An 18,401-nucleotide genomic window follows, 5' to 3' on the forward strand; every position below is an offset into this window, starting at 1 on the left:
TGATGATGGGGGAAAGAGAAAGATCTGAGGGAGATAGGAAGGATGAAGAGTTGGGGTTCAGAGGAGTGGAAGAGGTCTGAGGGAGGGAAAGGAGGAGGGGAACTGCCATTGAGAGGGGCAGGACCCTATGTATTTTTTTTCCTCAACAATGGGAGACAAAGAGTGAAATGGGTAAGAGACCCCAAAAGAGTAAGGAAAGTGCGGGTTTGGAGATACAGCTGGGAGAACAGGTACACTTGGAATTGACTGTTTACATGTATCTGAGAGGGAAAGGTCTCCAGATCCAGTCACTATGAGCTCAACACCTCACAAAGTTTGGGATGTCCCCACGTTAAAAGATTCGTTAGTTATACCAGGGTTACCAGAATGGTGGCCTGAGGCATCAATGGTTGCTGGTCCCGTTGGACCCAAAGAAGTTGTCCATTCTGAACTGTTAAAACAGTAAACCGTTGTTTAATGTTAATCCGTCTCCTTTGATGACTTATACTAGAGAGGAGGAACTGCCTAGTCTGAATCAAGAACCCTGTCACACTCAGATAAAGTGCCCTATACCAAAATAGATACAATATTAACTGTGTGAACACTAAAATGATATTTTAGAAAATGTAAATAGCAGCTGTGGAGATCCTGAACAGCACTGTGACCACAGGATGAGGAGTGAGCATTTTAATTCTTTGTTCACAAGTGCAGACCTAACCCCCCCATGACCTAGAACACGGATGGTGAACCTTTTTGAGCCCGAGTGCCCAAACTGCAACACAAAATCAACTTTATTTCAAAGTGCCAATACTGCAATTAAAACCTGAATGCTGAGGTTTTAGTTTAGAAAAAAATAACTGCTCCTGCACTGCAAGGGTTAAATGCTTGTGTTCCCCTCCCCCATGGGCGCTATTAAATAAATACTTATTGCTGGGGCAAATCTGCCTTCCAGTAGGAGAGAGTTCCAAAGGCTGGGAGAGTCTTTGAAACACAACTGCATCTTGGATAGTGCAGGGATGGTGTTACAATACTCGTACTGTACGTGTTTCAAACACTTAGGTTTTCTTAACAGGCTCCTTATATCTTTTTCATGGCAAGGGCAAGAAAAATATGTCCAAAAAGAGGCAAAAAAAGCATCAAAGTCTTCATTGTGTGACTGTGCCCATCCTTATTCATTTATTACTTTCATTTCCCCCCTAGCTCAGGGCTTAGGAAAGTTCCTTTTGGTGCAAATGCTGGAACATAACTTTTTGGAGCACCAGCCTAGAATCCTGTCAGAAGGTCAACATGCGGAGATTTAACAATCAGAGGTATTGGCCACAGGGGATATCTTAATAGGCCACAGATTTTAAAAAATCATGCAAAATGCAAGCTTTTGTGGATGGATCACATGATCAGAGGGACTGTTGACATCATCTTCAGTACTCAGCCAATCCCAAGGGTGCTGCTGTTGCTGCCTTGGGAACCCAACCCTACTCTCCTGGGTCTTTGTGACCTCACAGAGCTCCACCTCTCGCTGGCAGATAAAAGGGGCTTGCTGGGCAGGGCAGGAGACCAGAAGGGAGACCAGTTGGCAGAGGGCAGTCCAGCAGAGAGAGCGGCAGTGGCTGGAGGGGACCCAGCCCTTCTGCCCAAGGCAATTTCTCTCGCGAAAGCAGATGAATTTGCTAAGTGGGCTTGCAGGTTAACAGCTCGAGGCTGACGGAGATCCGTGGCTTGAAGCTGCCTGATGTCGGCAATGAACCGGGGGGGGGGAGTCGGTGGACATTGGCAGACAGAAGCTGGTGGAATCTCCCTGCGGAAGCTGGCTGAGGCCGCAAGGCGGAGGCCGGCAGAGGTTGATGGATGAAGCCGGGGGACGTTAGTCTCCTGAAACCAGCTGGCAGAAGCTGGTGGAAGCTCAGGTATGTTTGTGAATGGCTGGTGGAGTGAAGGTGTGTGTGTGTTGGGGGTGGCTGGTGTGTATGTGTGTGTGTGAATGTGTGTGTGAATGGGCTGGCTGGCGTTCTGTGAAGATGTTGCCAGGGCGTGTGTGTGACCAAGCATTCGGGAGCTGGTGGAGGCTGGCTTCAGAAGTGGAGTGGAAGAGATGAATGGGTGTATATTCCTGGTGGAAGCCAGTGGATGTTGGCAGGTGGAACTCTGGGATGAAGATGCCAGAACATTGGTGGGTGGATATACCTGGGTTGAAGCCAGTTGACGGCAGTGGGCGAGCTTGGCCCTTAATTGTTTTTCTCTCTCTCTTTCTCTTGCAGGGCCCGAAACTTCCTCTTCCCCAGGGGGATGCAAGGGACCAGAAAGCAGACGTCCTACTGGAACTGAACCAGGCCATTGTCTCCGCTGAGAATACCCATTTAGCCTCTTTTCCAAAACCAATAAAAGAATTTCCCAGAATGGTTTTGAAGTGCTGTCTTGTTTGTCAGGGTCTGTCACAGGATTATCTTCCCCACCCCCTCATTATATCTGCGCTCAATGCCTGCGGTCGGGCTTTGTGAAGTCATGGTGTGGGGCCTTGTGATGTCACAGGAATTGGGAACATAATATTTCTCCATGCATGTGTGAGGGAGTGAGCTAGGCATTGTGGGTTCCCTGTCTGAGCTCCTAAGCAAGTATATTATGTGTCGTATTGGACAGACACAAAAGCCAGTGAGCCCTGGTGCCATTCAGAGAGGTTGGAGTTGGTTACCCAAACACTATGGCCACCCCATAACAATAAACGAGACTCGCTCCTAACCTTCCACCACTGCTCCTCACATTTGTTTGCCTGGCCTGGAGATTCAGGGGAGCCCAGGCATTTCCTGGCACAGCAGCTCATTCTCTGATACCTGGCAAGCCTGATCTTCATCATCAACACCATGAGCACTTCATGGACAGCTCCTTGCAAAGTACAAGTGGGAAGAAAATATGCCAGTTCAAAGAAGCTTCCTCTCACGCCAGTGCCCCAACCGAGGAAATGAAGATGGGCAATGATTTGGAGATGAGCATACATTAAAATTCATGTGGATCCATGCTATGGATAGATGGCAAAAATACACTGGTACTGCAAAATCTGCTGCTTGAGGGCAGTGGCTGCCTCTGAGCACCTAGTGCAGTGATGGTGAACCTTTTTTGAGCCCGAGTGCCCAAACTGCAACACAAAATCAATTTATTTATTTCAAAGTGCCAATACTGCAATTAAAACCCGAATGCTGAAGGTTTAGTTTAGAAAAAAAACAACTGCTCCTGCACTGCAAGGGATAAATGCTTGCACCTTTTTTTCCTCTATGGGCAGTATTAACAAATAAATACTTCCTGGTCCTCCAATCCCCCATTGGGCTAGACCCGTAATGGTTGTCATTGCACCCCTCTGCTGGACCACTGCACGGAAATCCGGGATCGGAAGATGGGTCAGTATTTCTCTATGGTGACTTATGGCTCGTGTGCCCATAGAGAGGGCTCTGTGTGCCACCTGTGGCACGCGTGCCATAGGTTCACCATCACTGACCTAGAAGATGCCTCTTGCATTGGTAGATACACCTATATCAGCATCATCTATACTATAGCTTCTCTCCCAGTGCTTGTAGTAAACAGGGAGGGGGCTTTACCTTGAAACCAAAGTGTATGGGAAGGGGTAAATGCTTCTGCTGTGCCTTAGCAGATGCCTTACTGCTCAGGCTCCAAGACAGCTGCTGTGTAGATGTAAGAAAACACACACAAACACACAATTGCATTCATGCCATTAACATCACTTCTGGAAGATCAGCATATACTTTTAAGTAATGCATGCAAGGATCCTAGTTCGCTATGTGGTAACCTACCCAATTAAATTGTCTTGAAGTACAGTATAGGATTTGTTTGTACCAAGGATCTTGCAGCTGTATTCAGAATCAAGTGAGTAATCATTTTGAAATAGGGGAAGAAAGGAAGGTGTTACCATACCCTTGCAATGTGTGGCTCACTTGTATGAGTCATCAGAAACTCTTTCTGAAGTGAAGCAGCTTCCTCGAGCACAACTACTCTTGTGGCATGTTCTGATCTGGCCTGTGTAGGATCACTAAAAGTAGAAAAATTACCCTGTTGTTGGCGATGACAATTCTTAATCAATATTGGAGGAACACATCTTAAGAGAATGCTTACCTAGCTCGTCCTTGTGAGAAAGTAACTAACTGAATATGACCTTCAGTTCCAATTTCCCCCAACCTGGTGCCCTCCAGATATTTTAGACATCATTCCTAGATAGTATGCCCAGTAGTTAGGAGCACATCACAATGGTTAGGGCTTTTCCACATGTAGGAAAAGTCCTATGTTCCTTTTTTTCTGAAGAAGCATAGAGCTCAACAGGATTTCGACACAAAATTCCCCTTTTTAGAGGCACTTCTCTTAAAGGAAACTCTGTATGATTAGGAAAATTAATATTTCACATCTCCAATGGATTTTCTCTCTTGGAGCTTTTTGGTCTTTTTGTTTTATTGTTAAACAGATAGCTTCCAAACAGGACATTGTCACCCACGCATCATAGCGCTACACTTCACTCCCGCCAGAACAAAGTGGAACTGAAAATAAACTCTGCTCTTAACAGCAACAAAAACTTTAGGAAAGTTGTGGGGAAAGACATTGAACTAAGCAAGGCAAACCTTACATCATGTGAATGGCAGGAAAAATCCAACCAAATCAGTGCAGAATCCACTAATTTTGCAAAAGAAGTTGTTAAATTTGATTGTGTGGAACTGACAGAATGAAGCTGTTCACTTACACATGTAGCTTTCCAAAGAATACATTATTTTATTTTACTCCAGTTGCCCATGTGCATCTGATCAGGCAGGATGTCTAGAGAATCTCTGTCCTGAATCCCTATAGTTTGATTTCTTCATTCTCCCCTTGAGTTTCACTCAAATCTGAAATGTAAACCTTGTCTTGAAACACACTGACACATGGGTAGAGGAGTCGTGTTTTTGGTAAGAGTTAAACAATGAAAGAATAAATACTAGTATGCCATGTGCCATATGCCAAGTAGTAATATATATACTTGATGAAAGCAATTATATATATATAATTGCTATCATCAAATATATTGCATATTTAGAATTTCTTGAACAGTGGAGGTCACACATTCTGATAAAATCTTTTCCTACGACAACCTACACCCTATACTCTCAAAGCCAGCTCTGAAGAACTAAGAAGTCATCTGGAAGTGGTTTTCATATAGTACAGAGTTGGTTGTAGAGAGAAGAAAATACCATTATGACCACCTGTACCAGCTTGGATGTGATACCCGAATGAGTATATGAGTGGGGGAAACCCAACAGGACTTGAGCGGTGTCTTGTTCGGTACTACTCATCCCTGTGGAATGAGGGTGGAGAGGGTAGAAAACCACAAAGTGATGACTGTAGGAATTAGGACTGGAAAAGTGATGGGATGTGATAGTTTTTCCACTGGAAGGAGCAGATGTGAAAAAAAGAAACAAACCACCCTTTTTGGGGGACCCCAATATGCAGAAGCTTCTATGTAAATGCCTGAAGAGTCCAAGCAAAGATGGGAGAGCTGGAACATTTGGTGGCTAGGGATAACATTGATAAAGTGGCCATAACAGAAACCTGGTGGAATTTGGAGAACCAGTAGGATACCACAATGCCAGGCTATGAACTCTATAGGAGGGATAGGGAGGGGCGTGTTGGAGGTGGGGTGGCATATATGTCAAAGAGGAGGTATAATTCAATAGAATGGAGATGGACGGTGAGTCTGACTCCATCATAGAATCACTGTGGGTTAAAGTTCCAGGCCCAAGGAGTGATGTGATAGTGTGTGTGTGAGTGAGAGATGCTATTGTCCTCCAGATCAAAAACTTGAGGACAACCTTGAAATTAGGAGAAAAGTCAGGGAGGTGTCGAAGAGGGACAGGATTGTAATCATAGAGGACTTCAATTATCCTCACATCAACTGGGTCAATATGTGCTTGGGTCAAGAAAGAAAGACTGTGTTACTTGACATGCTAAATGACTGTGCCTTCGAGTAACTTGTCATGGAGCCCACCAGAGGACAGGTGACTCTGGATGTAATATTATGTGGTACTCGGGACCTGGTTAGGGACGTGAATGTCCCTAACCAGGAATGAGCTGCTAGGGAATAGTGACCATGCTGCAATCTCTTACACCATGCATGTTGGGGGGAGAGTGTAAAGCAAATCTGACACAAAAACCCTTGATTTCTGAAGGGCGGACTTCCCTCAGGTGAGGAAACTACGGTATTTAGAAAGAAGTTGAAAGGGAAGGTAAAAAGAATCCAATCTCTCCAGAGTGCATGGAGCTTGTTTAAAACAATGGTAGTAGAGGCCCAGCAGAAGTGTATACCGCAAAGAAAGAAGGGCTCAGCTAAGTCCATGAGGGTGCCGGCGTGGTTAACGAGCCGAGTTAGAGAGACTTTGAAGGGGGAGGAGGGGCACTTCCGTAAATGTAATTTCCTTCCCAAATGAGGAAAGTAAAAAGGAACACAGACTCTGGCAAAATAAATGTAAGAAGATGATACAGAAGTCAAAGAAAGACTTTGAGGAACGTATGGCCAGCAATATAAAGGGAAATAATAAAAGCTTTTTTAAATATGTTAGAAGCAGGAAGCCTACCAGAGAAGTGGCTGACCCTCTGGATGGTGAGGGAGGGAAAGCGGGACTTGGAGATTGCAGAGAAATTAAATGAGTTATTTGCATATGTCTTTACAACACAAGACCTTGGGCAGATTCCACTACCCAAATGACCCCTCCTGACTAATGAATTAAATCAGATACAAGTTTAAAAAGAGGATGTTTTAGACCTAATTGATAAATTGAAGATCAGTAAGTCACTGGGCCCAGATGGCATCCACTCAAGGGTTATTAAGGAACTGAGGAATGAAGTTGCTGATCTCTTTACTGAAATATACAACTTGTCCCTTAAAATGGCCACTGTGCCATAGGACTGGAGGACAGCACATGTCATATCAATCTTTAAAAAGGAAAGGATGGGGGACCCAGGAAACTACAGGCCAGTTAGCCTAACATCTGTTCCAAGGAAGATGGTGGAAAGCCTCATCCAAGATAAAATCTTAAAACACATAGAAGAACAAGCCTTGTTGAGGGAAAATCAGCATGGCTTCTGTAAGGGTACGTCTTGCCTCACAAACCTTTTAGAATTCTTTGAAAAGCTCAATAGGCATGTGGATGGGGGTGAACCAGGGGATATTATCTATCTGAATTTTCAGAAGGTGCTTGATGCAGTCCCTCACCAAAGGTTGCTGAGAAAACTCCACAGCCAGGGGATAAGAGGGCAGGCTATCTTATGGATTGATAAACTGGTTGAGACCCAGGAAACAGAGATTAGGTGTCAATGGGTAATTTTCACAATGGAGAGAGGTGAAGAGCGGTGTGCCCCATGGTGCTGTCCTGGGACTGGTGCTTCTCAACCTGTTCATCAATGACCTGGAGACAGGGATAAGCAGTGATGGTGAAGACCAGAAGGGGCTTATGAAGAGCTCCAGAAGGATCATATAAGAAAATGTAAAGTAATGCACATTGCGTCAACAATTTTTTAAAAATTAAAACTTTAGTTATCAGTTAATGGGTTCTGAGCTATCCGTGACATATCAGGAAAGAGATCTTGGTGTGCTGGCGGACAGCTCAATGAAACTGTCAGCCCAATGTGTGGTGTCAGTGAAGAAGGCCAATTCCATGCCATGTATCATTAAAAAAGGGACTGAAAATAAAACAGCCAACATTATAATGCCCTTGTACAAAACGCTGGTAAGGCCGCACCTGGAGTACTGTGTACAGTTCTGGTCGTCGCACCTCAAAAAAGACATACTGGAAACTAGAAAAGGTGCAGAAGAGAGCAGCTAAAATGATGACTGGGCTGGGGCACCTCCCTTATGAGGAAAGGCTACAGCATTTGGGGTCTTTAATCTAGAGAAAAGGCGCCTGAGGGGGGACATAATTGAAACATATAAAATGATGCAGGGGATGGATAAAGTGGAGAGAGGGAAGCTTTCCCCCCCTCATGCAATACCAGAACCAGGGGACATCGACTCCAATTGAGTGTTGGGAGAGTGAGAACAGACAAAAGAAAATATTTCTTGACCCAGTGTGTTGTTAATCTGTGGAACTCCTTGCCAGAGGATGTGGGGATGACATCTGGCCTAGATGCCTTTAAAAGGGGATTGGACAGATTTCTGGACAAAAAGTCCATTGCAGGTTACAATCCATGATAGGGATGTATAATCTTCAGAATTAAAAGGAAGGTACCACAAAACACCAGATGCAGGGGAGGGGTATCATGAGATAAGTATCTAGTTGTCTCATGCGCTCCCAGAGGCATCTGGTAGGGCCACTGTGAGGTACAGGAAGCTGGACTAGATGGGCCCTTGGCCTGATCCAGCAGGGCTGTTCTTATGTGGCTTTGGCTGCTGGATGGGTGGTATATAAATCAAATAAGTAAGTAAATAAATAAATATGTTCTTATGTGTCCTTATTTAGACAAACATTTTTCTCTGAGTTTCAATTTCTAATACAGTATTCAGGAATAGATTTGCAATTATTTCCAGTGTATAAGGAATTTGCCAGTTTACTCTTTTGTTTAAGCAGCCTCTTTTGAAAACTCTTTCATGGTTGCATGCAAGAGAACAATTGTATTCTCAAATTATAATGAACATTAAGTGCGAATAGTCAAATATTTATTTTAAAAAAACACAAAATATAAAAATTCAAAATGAAAGCTTTCAGTGTCCGAAAAATCTTGGTTTAAAATAAAATCAGCAAAAAGTTATAAAATATTGCAACTGGAATATTTACATACTTTAGAAATAATTATTATCTAAGCATCAGATCAACAGACAAGTTTCCAAGGCATCAGTTGAATTTTGTACCTTTTGAAGTTGTACAGTTAAATTACTAACAATCTTGTTTACAAATGTTTCTGCTTTAACCACCATCCCATATTTAGTATAGCTGGAACAGGAACGAATGGTTTTTAGATATTTCATCTAAATAAAATTTTCCAAACAGTATGACAGTGGTTCCCAAACTTAGGTCCCCAGGTGTTCTTGGACTACAACTCCCAGAAATCCTGCCCAGCACAGCTAGTAGTGAAGACTTCTGGGAGTTTTAGTCCAAGAATATCTGGGGATCCAAGATTGTGAACCAATGCACTAGGAGATATTTTGAGTCTTGATTTGTGAGTCTGTTTCCTTGGCTTCATTTCAGCTTTCTTATGGACTCAGAAAGTTGACTAGAGGCTCTTAATTCTCCCAAGAATTCTAAATTATTTCTTCTACACATTCATTTACCCATAACTAGGTTTTTACTTTCCCATGACTTGGATGGAGCTTTACAATTACTAGTTATTTGCAAAAGCAATTATTTCATCCTGCTTAGTCTCTGCATCTTCCTCTACAGTAGCCTTTTGACCACATGTCCTTCATGACAGGCAAAGCTACAGGACAAATAGTAAACAACATTCTTCATATAGTAACCGGAATAAATATTTTTGCACCTTAATTTAATTTAATATATAGAAACAATACACATATAAAAATAAGTATCTTGTATGTACAGTTACATCATCATCATGTATCAAACTCTTAATTCATGTGAGCATGCTAGTTGTCCAGGTTGCCTTATCCACACTGCATCTATTTGTGGGTTTTAAATTTTCTTTACACCTAATATTACTGATTCTTTCAGATTCACAGGAACATTCTGTTTTTCCACTGAAGGTGCAACTTTGGGAACAATGTATTATTAATTTGATCAATATTTCAAGGCTTTGTATATGTTGTGGTAAGTTAGTGACTGTGACAGCAAGGTGGAACTAATACGTGCTGTCTGCTCACACATCTCAACTTGCTATTATCCTTTTATTTTTAATATATGGTGATAGATGTAAACTGGAGTAGGTGAAAATAAAAGAGGAGGTAATAACACACACCAAGTATATAGTAATTTGAAAGTGACACACACTGATCTCATGCCTTCAAGAGGACAGTCAACCCATAATGCAGGATAAGCAGCAGCACAGAAGTGCTCGGCAGGGATGTTTCCTCCTGTATTCGAGAGCTCTCCTCACTTCTCCTTTTGCTTCTCCAACAAAGTCTTCAACATTTTGCACGTTGAGCTCAATAATGTTAAAGGTGTCAGCCTGCTCTTCAACCAGCAGTGCTACCTGCAAGAAGAGTTCATGGACCTCTCTGATTCGGGACTCCAACTTCATCAACTCTTTGTGCCGTGTCTCTATCTCATTCAAGGCTGAACGGGCTCCCTTTGCATCAGACAGAAGGTTCTCGGAGAAAACATCCCACCTCCCCTGTTCCATCATGTCCTCTATCTGATTCCCAGACACATCCTTGCCCATAATCTCTAGCTGTCGCTGAATCCTAATCTTGCAGTTCTCCCGCTGGTTCATCTCAGTCTGATTGTATTCAAACATGGCTTCTTGAAAAGCATGCATGAGATCAGCATAGTGGTCCTTCGATACACGAGCAATGATCGAGTTAGAGCCGTATGTTGTTTCTGCATCATTACTGAAGTCTCTCAAAGCCTGAAGTTTCCTGTGGATATCTTCACCACGGGCTTTGATGTCTTTTGCAATTGTGTTTGCATCCCGTTTTATGCTACTAAAGCGGCGCATTGATGTAAGGAAGCGAGCATTTTGTTTGCGCAGACGCCGAACATCCTCCTTCAGGTGGTAATTGCTTGTTCGGATTGCTTGAATGTCTTTGTAAAGGCTTGCTAAAGCATAATCTGTTTCAAACAGAAGCGTTTTGTGAGGTGTTTGCAAGTTGTCCTCAGCAGAAAGAGAATGTTGGCTGTAAAGCCGAGAACGCTCATAAAGCTCAAAGAGACGGTCTCTCATTTCTGCCTCTGGGAAGAGAGAAAAAATACAAATAAATATGAGCAAATCAAATCATACAAATTTTTAAAATACAAATAAATCAAAATAGCACTTTTTTGTTCTTTATCTGACTACCCTTCTACAAACCAGCAAGCAGGAGTAATGCTCCAGATATCTTTACTATACTTACTTATGGACACATTCAAGTATAGTAACTTCCTGACACATTACTGATTGTTATAAGCTACATGTCCTAATATAATTTGAAATGCTTATCTATGCCACATTACATAAAAGGCAGGAAACATAAATCATGCTTTGCAATGAAAATGTAGATCATTGTTCACACATAAGCACAAGCTGTAGTGTTGATCAGTATCTAAACTTAAAAGTTTTCCACCCACTGATATAAATGAGGCATGAAGACTGTAAACTGAGAAGCAACATTTCCAGCAAGACTGTGGTTTTCATTGTAAAGTTTTTAGAATGTTATCACAATTTGCTCTGACATGATTCTTCAGGACATTTTGGTAATTTTTACATCATTAAGCTTAGTTTCAAAATTGTTCCATTTCTCCTCATGTACAAAAAACAGATAGTGCAGATGTATCCTTTTAAAAAAGTTTTAAAAGTGTGTGTGTTGGATTAGAACAATTCATCTTTACTTTAGTGGAGCTTGGAAGTAACAAGTTATACAAGCAGTGTAGTTACATGTAACTAGTTGCTTTTTTGGATAACAAAAGTATAACAAAATTGTATTTCAAAACCAATATATCAAGTAGTATCAAATATAATTTATTGATGCAACAAATAACATTTCCTAGTTAGTTTCAAAAGTTACTTTAACCAGCATTTTAGAGACATTTTCTTAGAAATTATAAAAGTGTATGTTATTATTAATGTCCTCCTAAAGTTGCAGCAGAAAGTAAAGAGCAGCAGAAGAGAGAGAGAATGAGAGAGAGAGAGGCAAGGAATAATGGGAATAAACCACATTCAGAAGTAATTTTTGAAGCCCTGTTTTTAGCCATTCCAAGAATATCATCTTATTTATTCATTTACATTTTAATCCACCCAGATATCTCAGTGTAACTCATGGGAACCACCCATTTTATCATCACAAGAATTCTAAATGAAACTGCTGGGTAGCTTCAGTGGTTTAGACACAGGTTGGGGGATGGATTCCCCCACGGTGCCTCCTTGACAGCGGCTGGATTCAACGTTCACATCTGTTATTATGAAATGTTTTGAGAGATTGGTGCTGGATTACATTAAGGCTAGTCTTTCACCTTCTTTGGACCCAAGGAAATTTGCATACAGGAGAAATAGATCTACTGATGATGCTGTGTCCATTTTACTCCATACTGTATTGAGTCACTTAGAACAACAGAGAACCTATGCGAGGCTGTTTTTTGTGGATTACAGCACTGCTTTTAATACCATTCTACCCAATAGGTTGTTTTTTAAAATGATCAACTTGAGATTACCTCATAAGATTTGTGTGTGGGTAAAGGACATTCTGACAGATAGGCCACAGTCAGTAAGGACGGGATCTCACTATTCTTCTACCCTAGTACTAAGTACAGGAGCTCCCCAGGGCTGTGTGCTAAGATCCTTCCTCTATTCCCTGTACACACATGACTGCACCCCACTGTATAACACCAACACAATTATTAAATTTGCGGACGATACGACAGTGGTGGGGCTCATAAATAAGAACAATGAGTCTGCTTACAGAAAGGAAGTACCAGGGTTGATACTCTGGTGTAAAAAATAATAATCTTGCACTTAACATCAAAAAGACTAAAGAACTTATAATTGATTTTAGGAGGAAGAGAAATGTACATTTACCACTGTACATAAATGGCGAGGAAGTGGAGAGAGTTGGTAGTTTTAAATTTCTGGGCACTTACATCTCAGAGGGCCTCTCATGGACTATAAATGCCAACATGCTAGTGAAGAAGGCACAGAAGAGGCTGTATTTCCTGAGAATGCTCGGGAAGTTAAATTTATCTCAGCATTTACTTCTGTCCTACTATCATAGCACCATTGACAGTGTCCTAACCTATGGCATTCTGGCATGGTTAGGGAGTAGCTCTGTAGCAGACAAAAAAGCTCTACAGAGAACCATTAAAATTGCCCAGAATATCATCGGGCTCCAGCTACCAACCCTGGATGACATCTTCACATCCCGCTGTCTGAGGAAGTCACACAGCATCCTGAGAGACTCTTCCCATCCTGCTTATAACTTTTTTGAACTGTTGCCATCTGGCAGAAGATATAGAACAATTAAGACACGGACCACATGTTTTCTGAATAGTTTTTATCCTAGAGCTATAATTGCACTTAATAATGAGTTTAAAGACCACCAATAGTGAATAGTTGGACAGTGTTACTTAGCCTGCAGTGTAGATGTTTGTATTCTTAGTGGGGGATTTTAGTGGGTGGGGAGTGTTTGGGGATTTTTTTATGTGTGTCCATGTGGGTCTGGTCTCTGGGTGTCTGTGTGAATTTCATTGTTTGGATATACCTTGTATATACTTACAATGACAATAAATGGATTTTTAAATTTTTTTCCTTAACTCCGTTTTCTCTGTTGAAAACCCTCCTTCTTTAATCCCACTCCCAGCACCACAGACCCAGTCTTAATCTCACCCCACTAAATAATACTTTAAAAATACCAGTGTTTCTATTCATGGATTTTCTGCCAGTTTGGTCTCAGCTTTGATGTGTTGATTACACCAGAGTAACAGAATGCCCTCCCCACACTTAATAGAACATATTAGCGGGAGTAACAGAAATAGAGTGAAACTGTATGTTATATCTCACAGGATGCTGAACAAATTAGAATAATCAAAATAATGAAGAGAATGTAGCTAGTTTAGGTAACAAGAGATTTCAGATATGTGATTCTCTTATATGGAGAAATTTAATAGGATCTGTGCTATTACAAAACACAGATACTTCTACCTAAAGCAGAGCAAGTGAAAAAATAGGTACTGTTCTTTACTAATTGTAGCATGATATGCCAAAATATTGTCATCCATTCTTTTCAGTATTCTCTAAATTTACACACATTCTTCATGGAACACAGGTCATGAGATACAGCTTGTATTATTTCCATGTTAATGACTGGTTGACTCATAACAACTAAGAAGCAAATTATGCAAGCACGATTACTAAGCACCAAGACAGTATATTATATTTTCAATATACTATAGCTTCATTAGACCTGCTAGATATATACTGTCAAGTGACAGGACATCTCATGATTATTACATTCTTGAGTACTAATGTCATTATGAAAGCAGGTTATTCCATAACTCCTAAGACAAGATTCCTTTAATCACTGATCAGAAATTCTCAGGGTATCTCAGATGCTTCTCCATGCTACACATTTTCCATGGTGTGTGTGTGTGTGTGTGTGTGTGTGTGTGTATTCATGTAAATACATATAAGACAACCAAATGAATATATGACTGTATATTATTAGCCAAGGAATATTTGTGAAGTTTAACTATAATGCCATTCTAACTCTCAAAACAATAGAAAGCCAAAAATGTTAATAGACAACAAATGTTAATATACAAGTAGGATCCAAAGTTGCATAAATGTTTAGTTGAGTAATTAAACATCTGAAGAACAACCTTCAGAACACGGCCAAAGAGCCCGAAAAACCCACAACAGCCACCAGATCCCGGCCGTGAAAGCCTTCGAGAATACATTGTGCATGATTGTTGAAAATCTTTTAAGGCTGCAATTGTACAAACATATTTAGTGAAGGGAAAGGCCCACTGAACTCAGGGCGCCTTACTTCTGGGTAGACATGTACTGCACTAGAAGTAGTACATGTGGACCCCAGAAATATTGAGGATACCTGTGAACAGAACAATTGAGGACTATGAAGTCTTGTATATAAAGGAGGCAACCAGTCCCCCATGTGAAATATAGCCTGTCTTCTGATATAATATTTTTATTTATTTATTTATTTATTGTATTTATACCCTGCCTATCTAGTCATTTCGACCACTCTAGGCGGCTAGCATTATATTTTTCACTCACAAATTACAGAGGTTCAGGAAGCATCACTTTTGAAAAATGCTGTATAGGAAATACGTGTGAAAGTTATGGATCTGTTCACATCATATTTCTATCTATCAGAAGAACAACACTTGCCTTCCTGGGCCTTCATTGTCTTCCACAAAATCACATCTAACAAATTCAATAAATGTAATTTTAAAAAGTAATAATAATCCAGGCTTAGACTAACATTATTGTTATGGGACCATGCTGTGATGGAAACCCAGGATGCTTTTAGAGAAGAGTCTATAGTGAGGCTGATTGAAAAAATGGCTTTCCTTTCCTCACTGTAACAGTATCTTAAGTGCAAGACTTCATTTTCCACCATAAAAGCAAGCCTTTGGGTTGAGAAAGGAAAAATGTGCATTCGGACACACCAGTGAAATGAGATTACAGGAAAGATACTGGATTAACAAACCAGTATTTTACTTCTCAATTTGAACTGGAAACACGTTTTAGACTTAAGACCATCAACCATAATCAGGGCTGGCACTGCTATGAAGCAGAGAGAGATGTATTTGAGGCATCTGATTCTTGCTGTCATGAATGGGTAGCAAACAGTTAGCGATTTAACATGTTGTAGTCAGGAGTGGGAAAAGCCCTTTGTGGGTCTTTTTTCTTCATATACTTTATATTGGGCTACTGTACTTATGATAGGCAGTGCCATTTGCTGCTCTGCCTCAGGCAACAAAAGCATTTGGGCAAACCATGACTATAATGCAGCATCAGTAGGAGCAACAGACTTAAGTGACAAGCTTTGCTCTCCCACAGCTGACAGGAAGCAAGTGGGGAACTGGCAAAAAATTACATAAACTAGTTACTGAAACTTAGTGTTTCTTTTCTACTGAGTTACTTCCTGGAAGATTGAAACTGGTTATTTGTCCCTACTTGAAGTTTAGGCTTGCCAATATATCTTGATACAGTTTTCCATTTTGCTTCTTTAAATCTATGCACTAAACCACTGGTTCTTAGCCTTGGGTAACTCAGGAGTTTTGGACTGCAACTCCCAGAAGCCTTCACCACCAGCTGGCCTGACTGGGGTTTCTGGGAGTTGCAGTTCAAAAGCATCAGAGTAACAAAGGTTAAGAACCACTGTACTAAACCTATGCTCATAAGTACTAAGAAATCCTCACACAAACATAATAGTACTTGTCTATCTCCCAAACTACCTATGGCCCAAGACCTGTGTAATTGCTATATTAACACCAAGTAAAGAACCAGGGAAGCCTAGAAACTACCTGGCCCATCTCATTAAATTCTCATCCACACCAAGTTTTTGAAAAATGAGATTCAAACTATTAATACCCACAGCTGAATCTTTTCTTATTCATCACTAGACAGGCTTTAGGCCTAGTAACAGCTGTATAGTTCAACTGAGTTCAGCATACAGAGGAAGGTCTGGAAACTCATAAAGTTATGGGGGCAACCTTTGTTGACCTAACTCCTGCATATGATTTTTAATGTCCACTATTTAAAAAATGCTGAATAAACTGCACTATATTACCAAAATTATGGACTTACAAAAATGGTTACTATGCTCCTTCAGGCCCATAAATATTTTTTGTTGAATTTCAAGAGAGAAGTCATAGAAATTTTTTTAAATAGCCTACCTCAGGGTAATGCCATCCCTGCTTCTTTTCAACATATACAGTACAGTATACAAATAATGAACCCATAGCCCCAAATACAAACGGTTTTATCTATGTCGATGATCTCGCTCTATCAGCTGAGAGTTACAGTTCTGAAGATGTGGAACACCAACATACCACTTCCCTAGAAGCTCTTAGAGCATGCTACAGGGATGGCCATCTAAACCTTAATCCCCTACAAATCTGTGCCTTTCATCTAAGAAATAAAGAAACAGCAAGGAAATTACAAGTAGCCGAAGATAGCAGGTATACAACTAAAGTCTCCAAAATATTTATGTACAGTATTATTTTGGGCTGGACATTCACATCTAAAAAACACTGCTAAAACATCAAACATAACGTTGCTCTGAGGAACTGCCTATTAAGAAAACAGCGAAAGAGGAAAGGTATCACAAAATGTAGCATATCTTTTATAGGAGGAGCAGCCTCCTAGGAGAAGACCGAAATCTCAAAAGAGCTTCTTAAGCACTAGTGCAGCACTAAATGTTTGACCGGAGGAGGCCAGGCTAGGTTTGAGGAGCGGTAGAACTCCCTATCCAGTGGAATGGATAGAACCAGTTGAGTACCTAACATCAAGATATAATGCTGGATGGGATGTTTGGAAGTCTCTGGATTGAAATGGCATTGGAAGGTCTAAGGACAATTTAGAGAGAAACTGGAACATTTATCTGCTGGAGTAACAACATTTGAATGTGGAGAAAACCAAAATAGGGGACATTAATGTTCATTATGTCTTACAATGTGCATGGAAGACGATCTTGTGAGGGGGAGAGCTAATGCAATTGATATAGCACAATTTTGATCTAAAATTATTTAATGTATTTCTTTTAATATATAATTAATCATATACTGTTGTATTTTATGCGCATCCTCTTTTAATATTTTCTTTTTTAATCTCTTACAAGTGAATGTTAATATAATCTTTCTGAATATAACAACACTCTGACATGAATAAATAATCATTGGGTTTACCAGGCTTACAGTTTCCTTTTTCAGACCAATCTTCTCCTGCTAGATTCCTCCTTACGTCACTTCTCTCTGGACCCATCAGTCTAACCCATGTTCGTTGTGCCCACCCCATTGTATATGCATGGCTTTTTCCTGTGTCATTTGGAGGTAACCTAGGTCTGCAGTACATAGAGACTCATTGTCTTTCAATGACAGTTTGGAAACTGGGTTGAACAATTGCGTTCCTCCAGATGTTTTTGAATGACAAACTCTATAATCCCTCACCATTGGCTATGCTTGCTACGACTAATCTGAGTTGCCAGCTACAGGCATCAGGAAGGCCATAGTTGCCTGACCCTGCTCTAGGCCCGCAGCTCCATGCCTGCCAGCTTGCGAAATCCAGCACTAAAAATTAATTATATGCACACCAAAAAACAGGCATAGAATTCTAGTATCTAGAACAGTCATGCACTTAAAGCAGGAGTAGGTAGTGGCAGCTGCGGCGGGAGGAGGCATGTGTTTTGCAGAGCCCAGTTGCCTTGGTTTAAAGTAAAAATGGATTATGTTAAGATTGTAATTTGTAGTTCAATCTTATATTTGGCTACTCAGCAATCCTATGGTTGCCTACTCAGAAACGCTTGCCTTGGTCCCTTCATCAGGAGAATGGTAGCCGCCTACAGTGGTCGCAACGACCAGATAGGTGGGATATAAACAGAATGAATGAATGAATGAATGAATGAATGAATGAATGAATGAATGAATGAATGAATGAATGAATGAATGAATGAATGAATGAATGAATGAAACAAAACAAAATAAAATAAAATAAAATAAAAGATAAGAATCATTGGGTTCTATGGGACCTACTTTCAGGTAGGTGAATAGAGGATTGTAGTAATGGACCACAATACCTTTTGC

The 18,401-nt window shown here is 40.8% G+C and overlaps 1 protein-coding gene and 1 long non-coding RNA gene across 2 annotated transcripts in view; one reads left to right on the plus strand and one right to left on the minus strand.

The window, feature by feature from the left end:
• LOC144585945 (uncharacterized) lies at positions 1-10,890 on the plus strand. Its single transcript, XR_013540583.1, has 2 exons — positions 1-1,883; positions 2,235-10,890. It is a non-coding gene; the product is annotated as an uncharacterized LOC144585945 (long non-coding RNA).
• Positions 8,637-18,401, minus strand: part of STX11 (syntaxin 11) — a 12,000-nt gene continuing 2,235 nt past the window's right edge. The window contains exon 2 of the mRNA XM_020812097.3: positions 8,637-10,838. Within this exon, the coding sequence (XP_020667756.1) occupies positions 9,964-10,830 (867 nt within the window). The 5' untranslated portion in view covers positions 10,831-10,838 and the 3' untranslated portion in view covers positions 8,637-9,963. The remainder of the gene's footprint in view (positions 10,839-18,401) is intronic.

This window comes from Pogona vitticeps, chromosome 1 (assembly GCF_051106095.1).
Source record: "Pogona vitticeps strain Pit_001003342236 chromosome 1, PviZW2.1, whole genome shotgun sequence".
Classification (NCBI taxonomy): domain Eukaryota; kingdom Metazoa; phylum Chordata; class Lepidosauria; order Squamata; family Agamidae; genus Pogona; species Pogona vitticeps.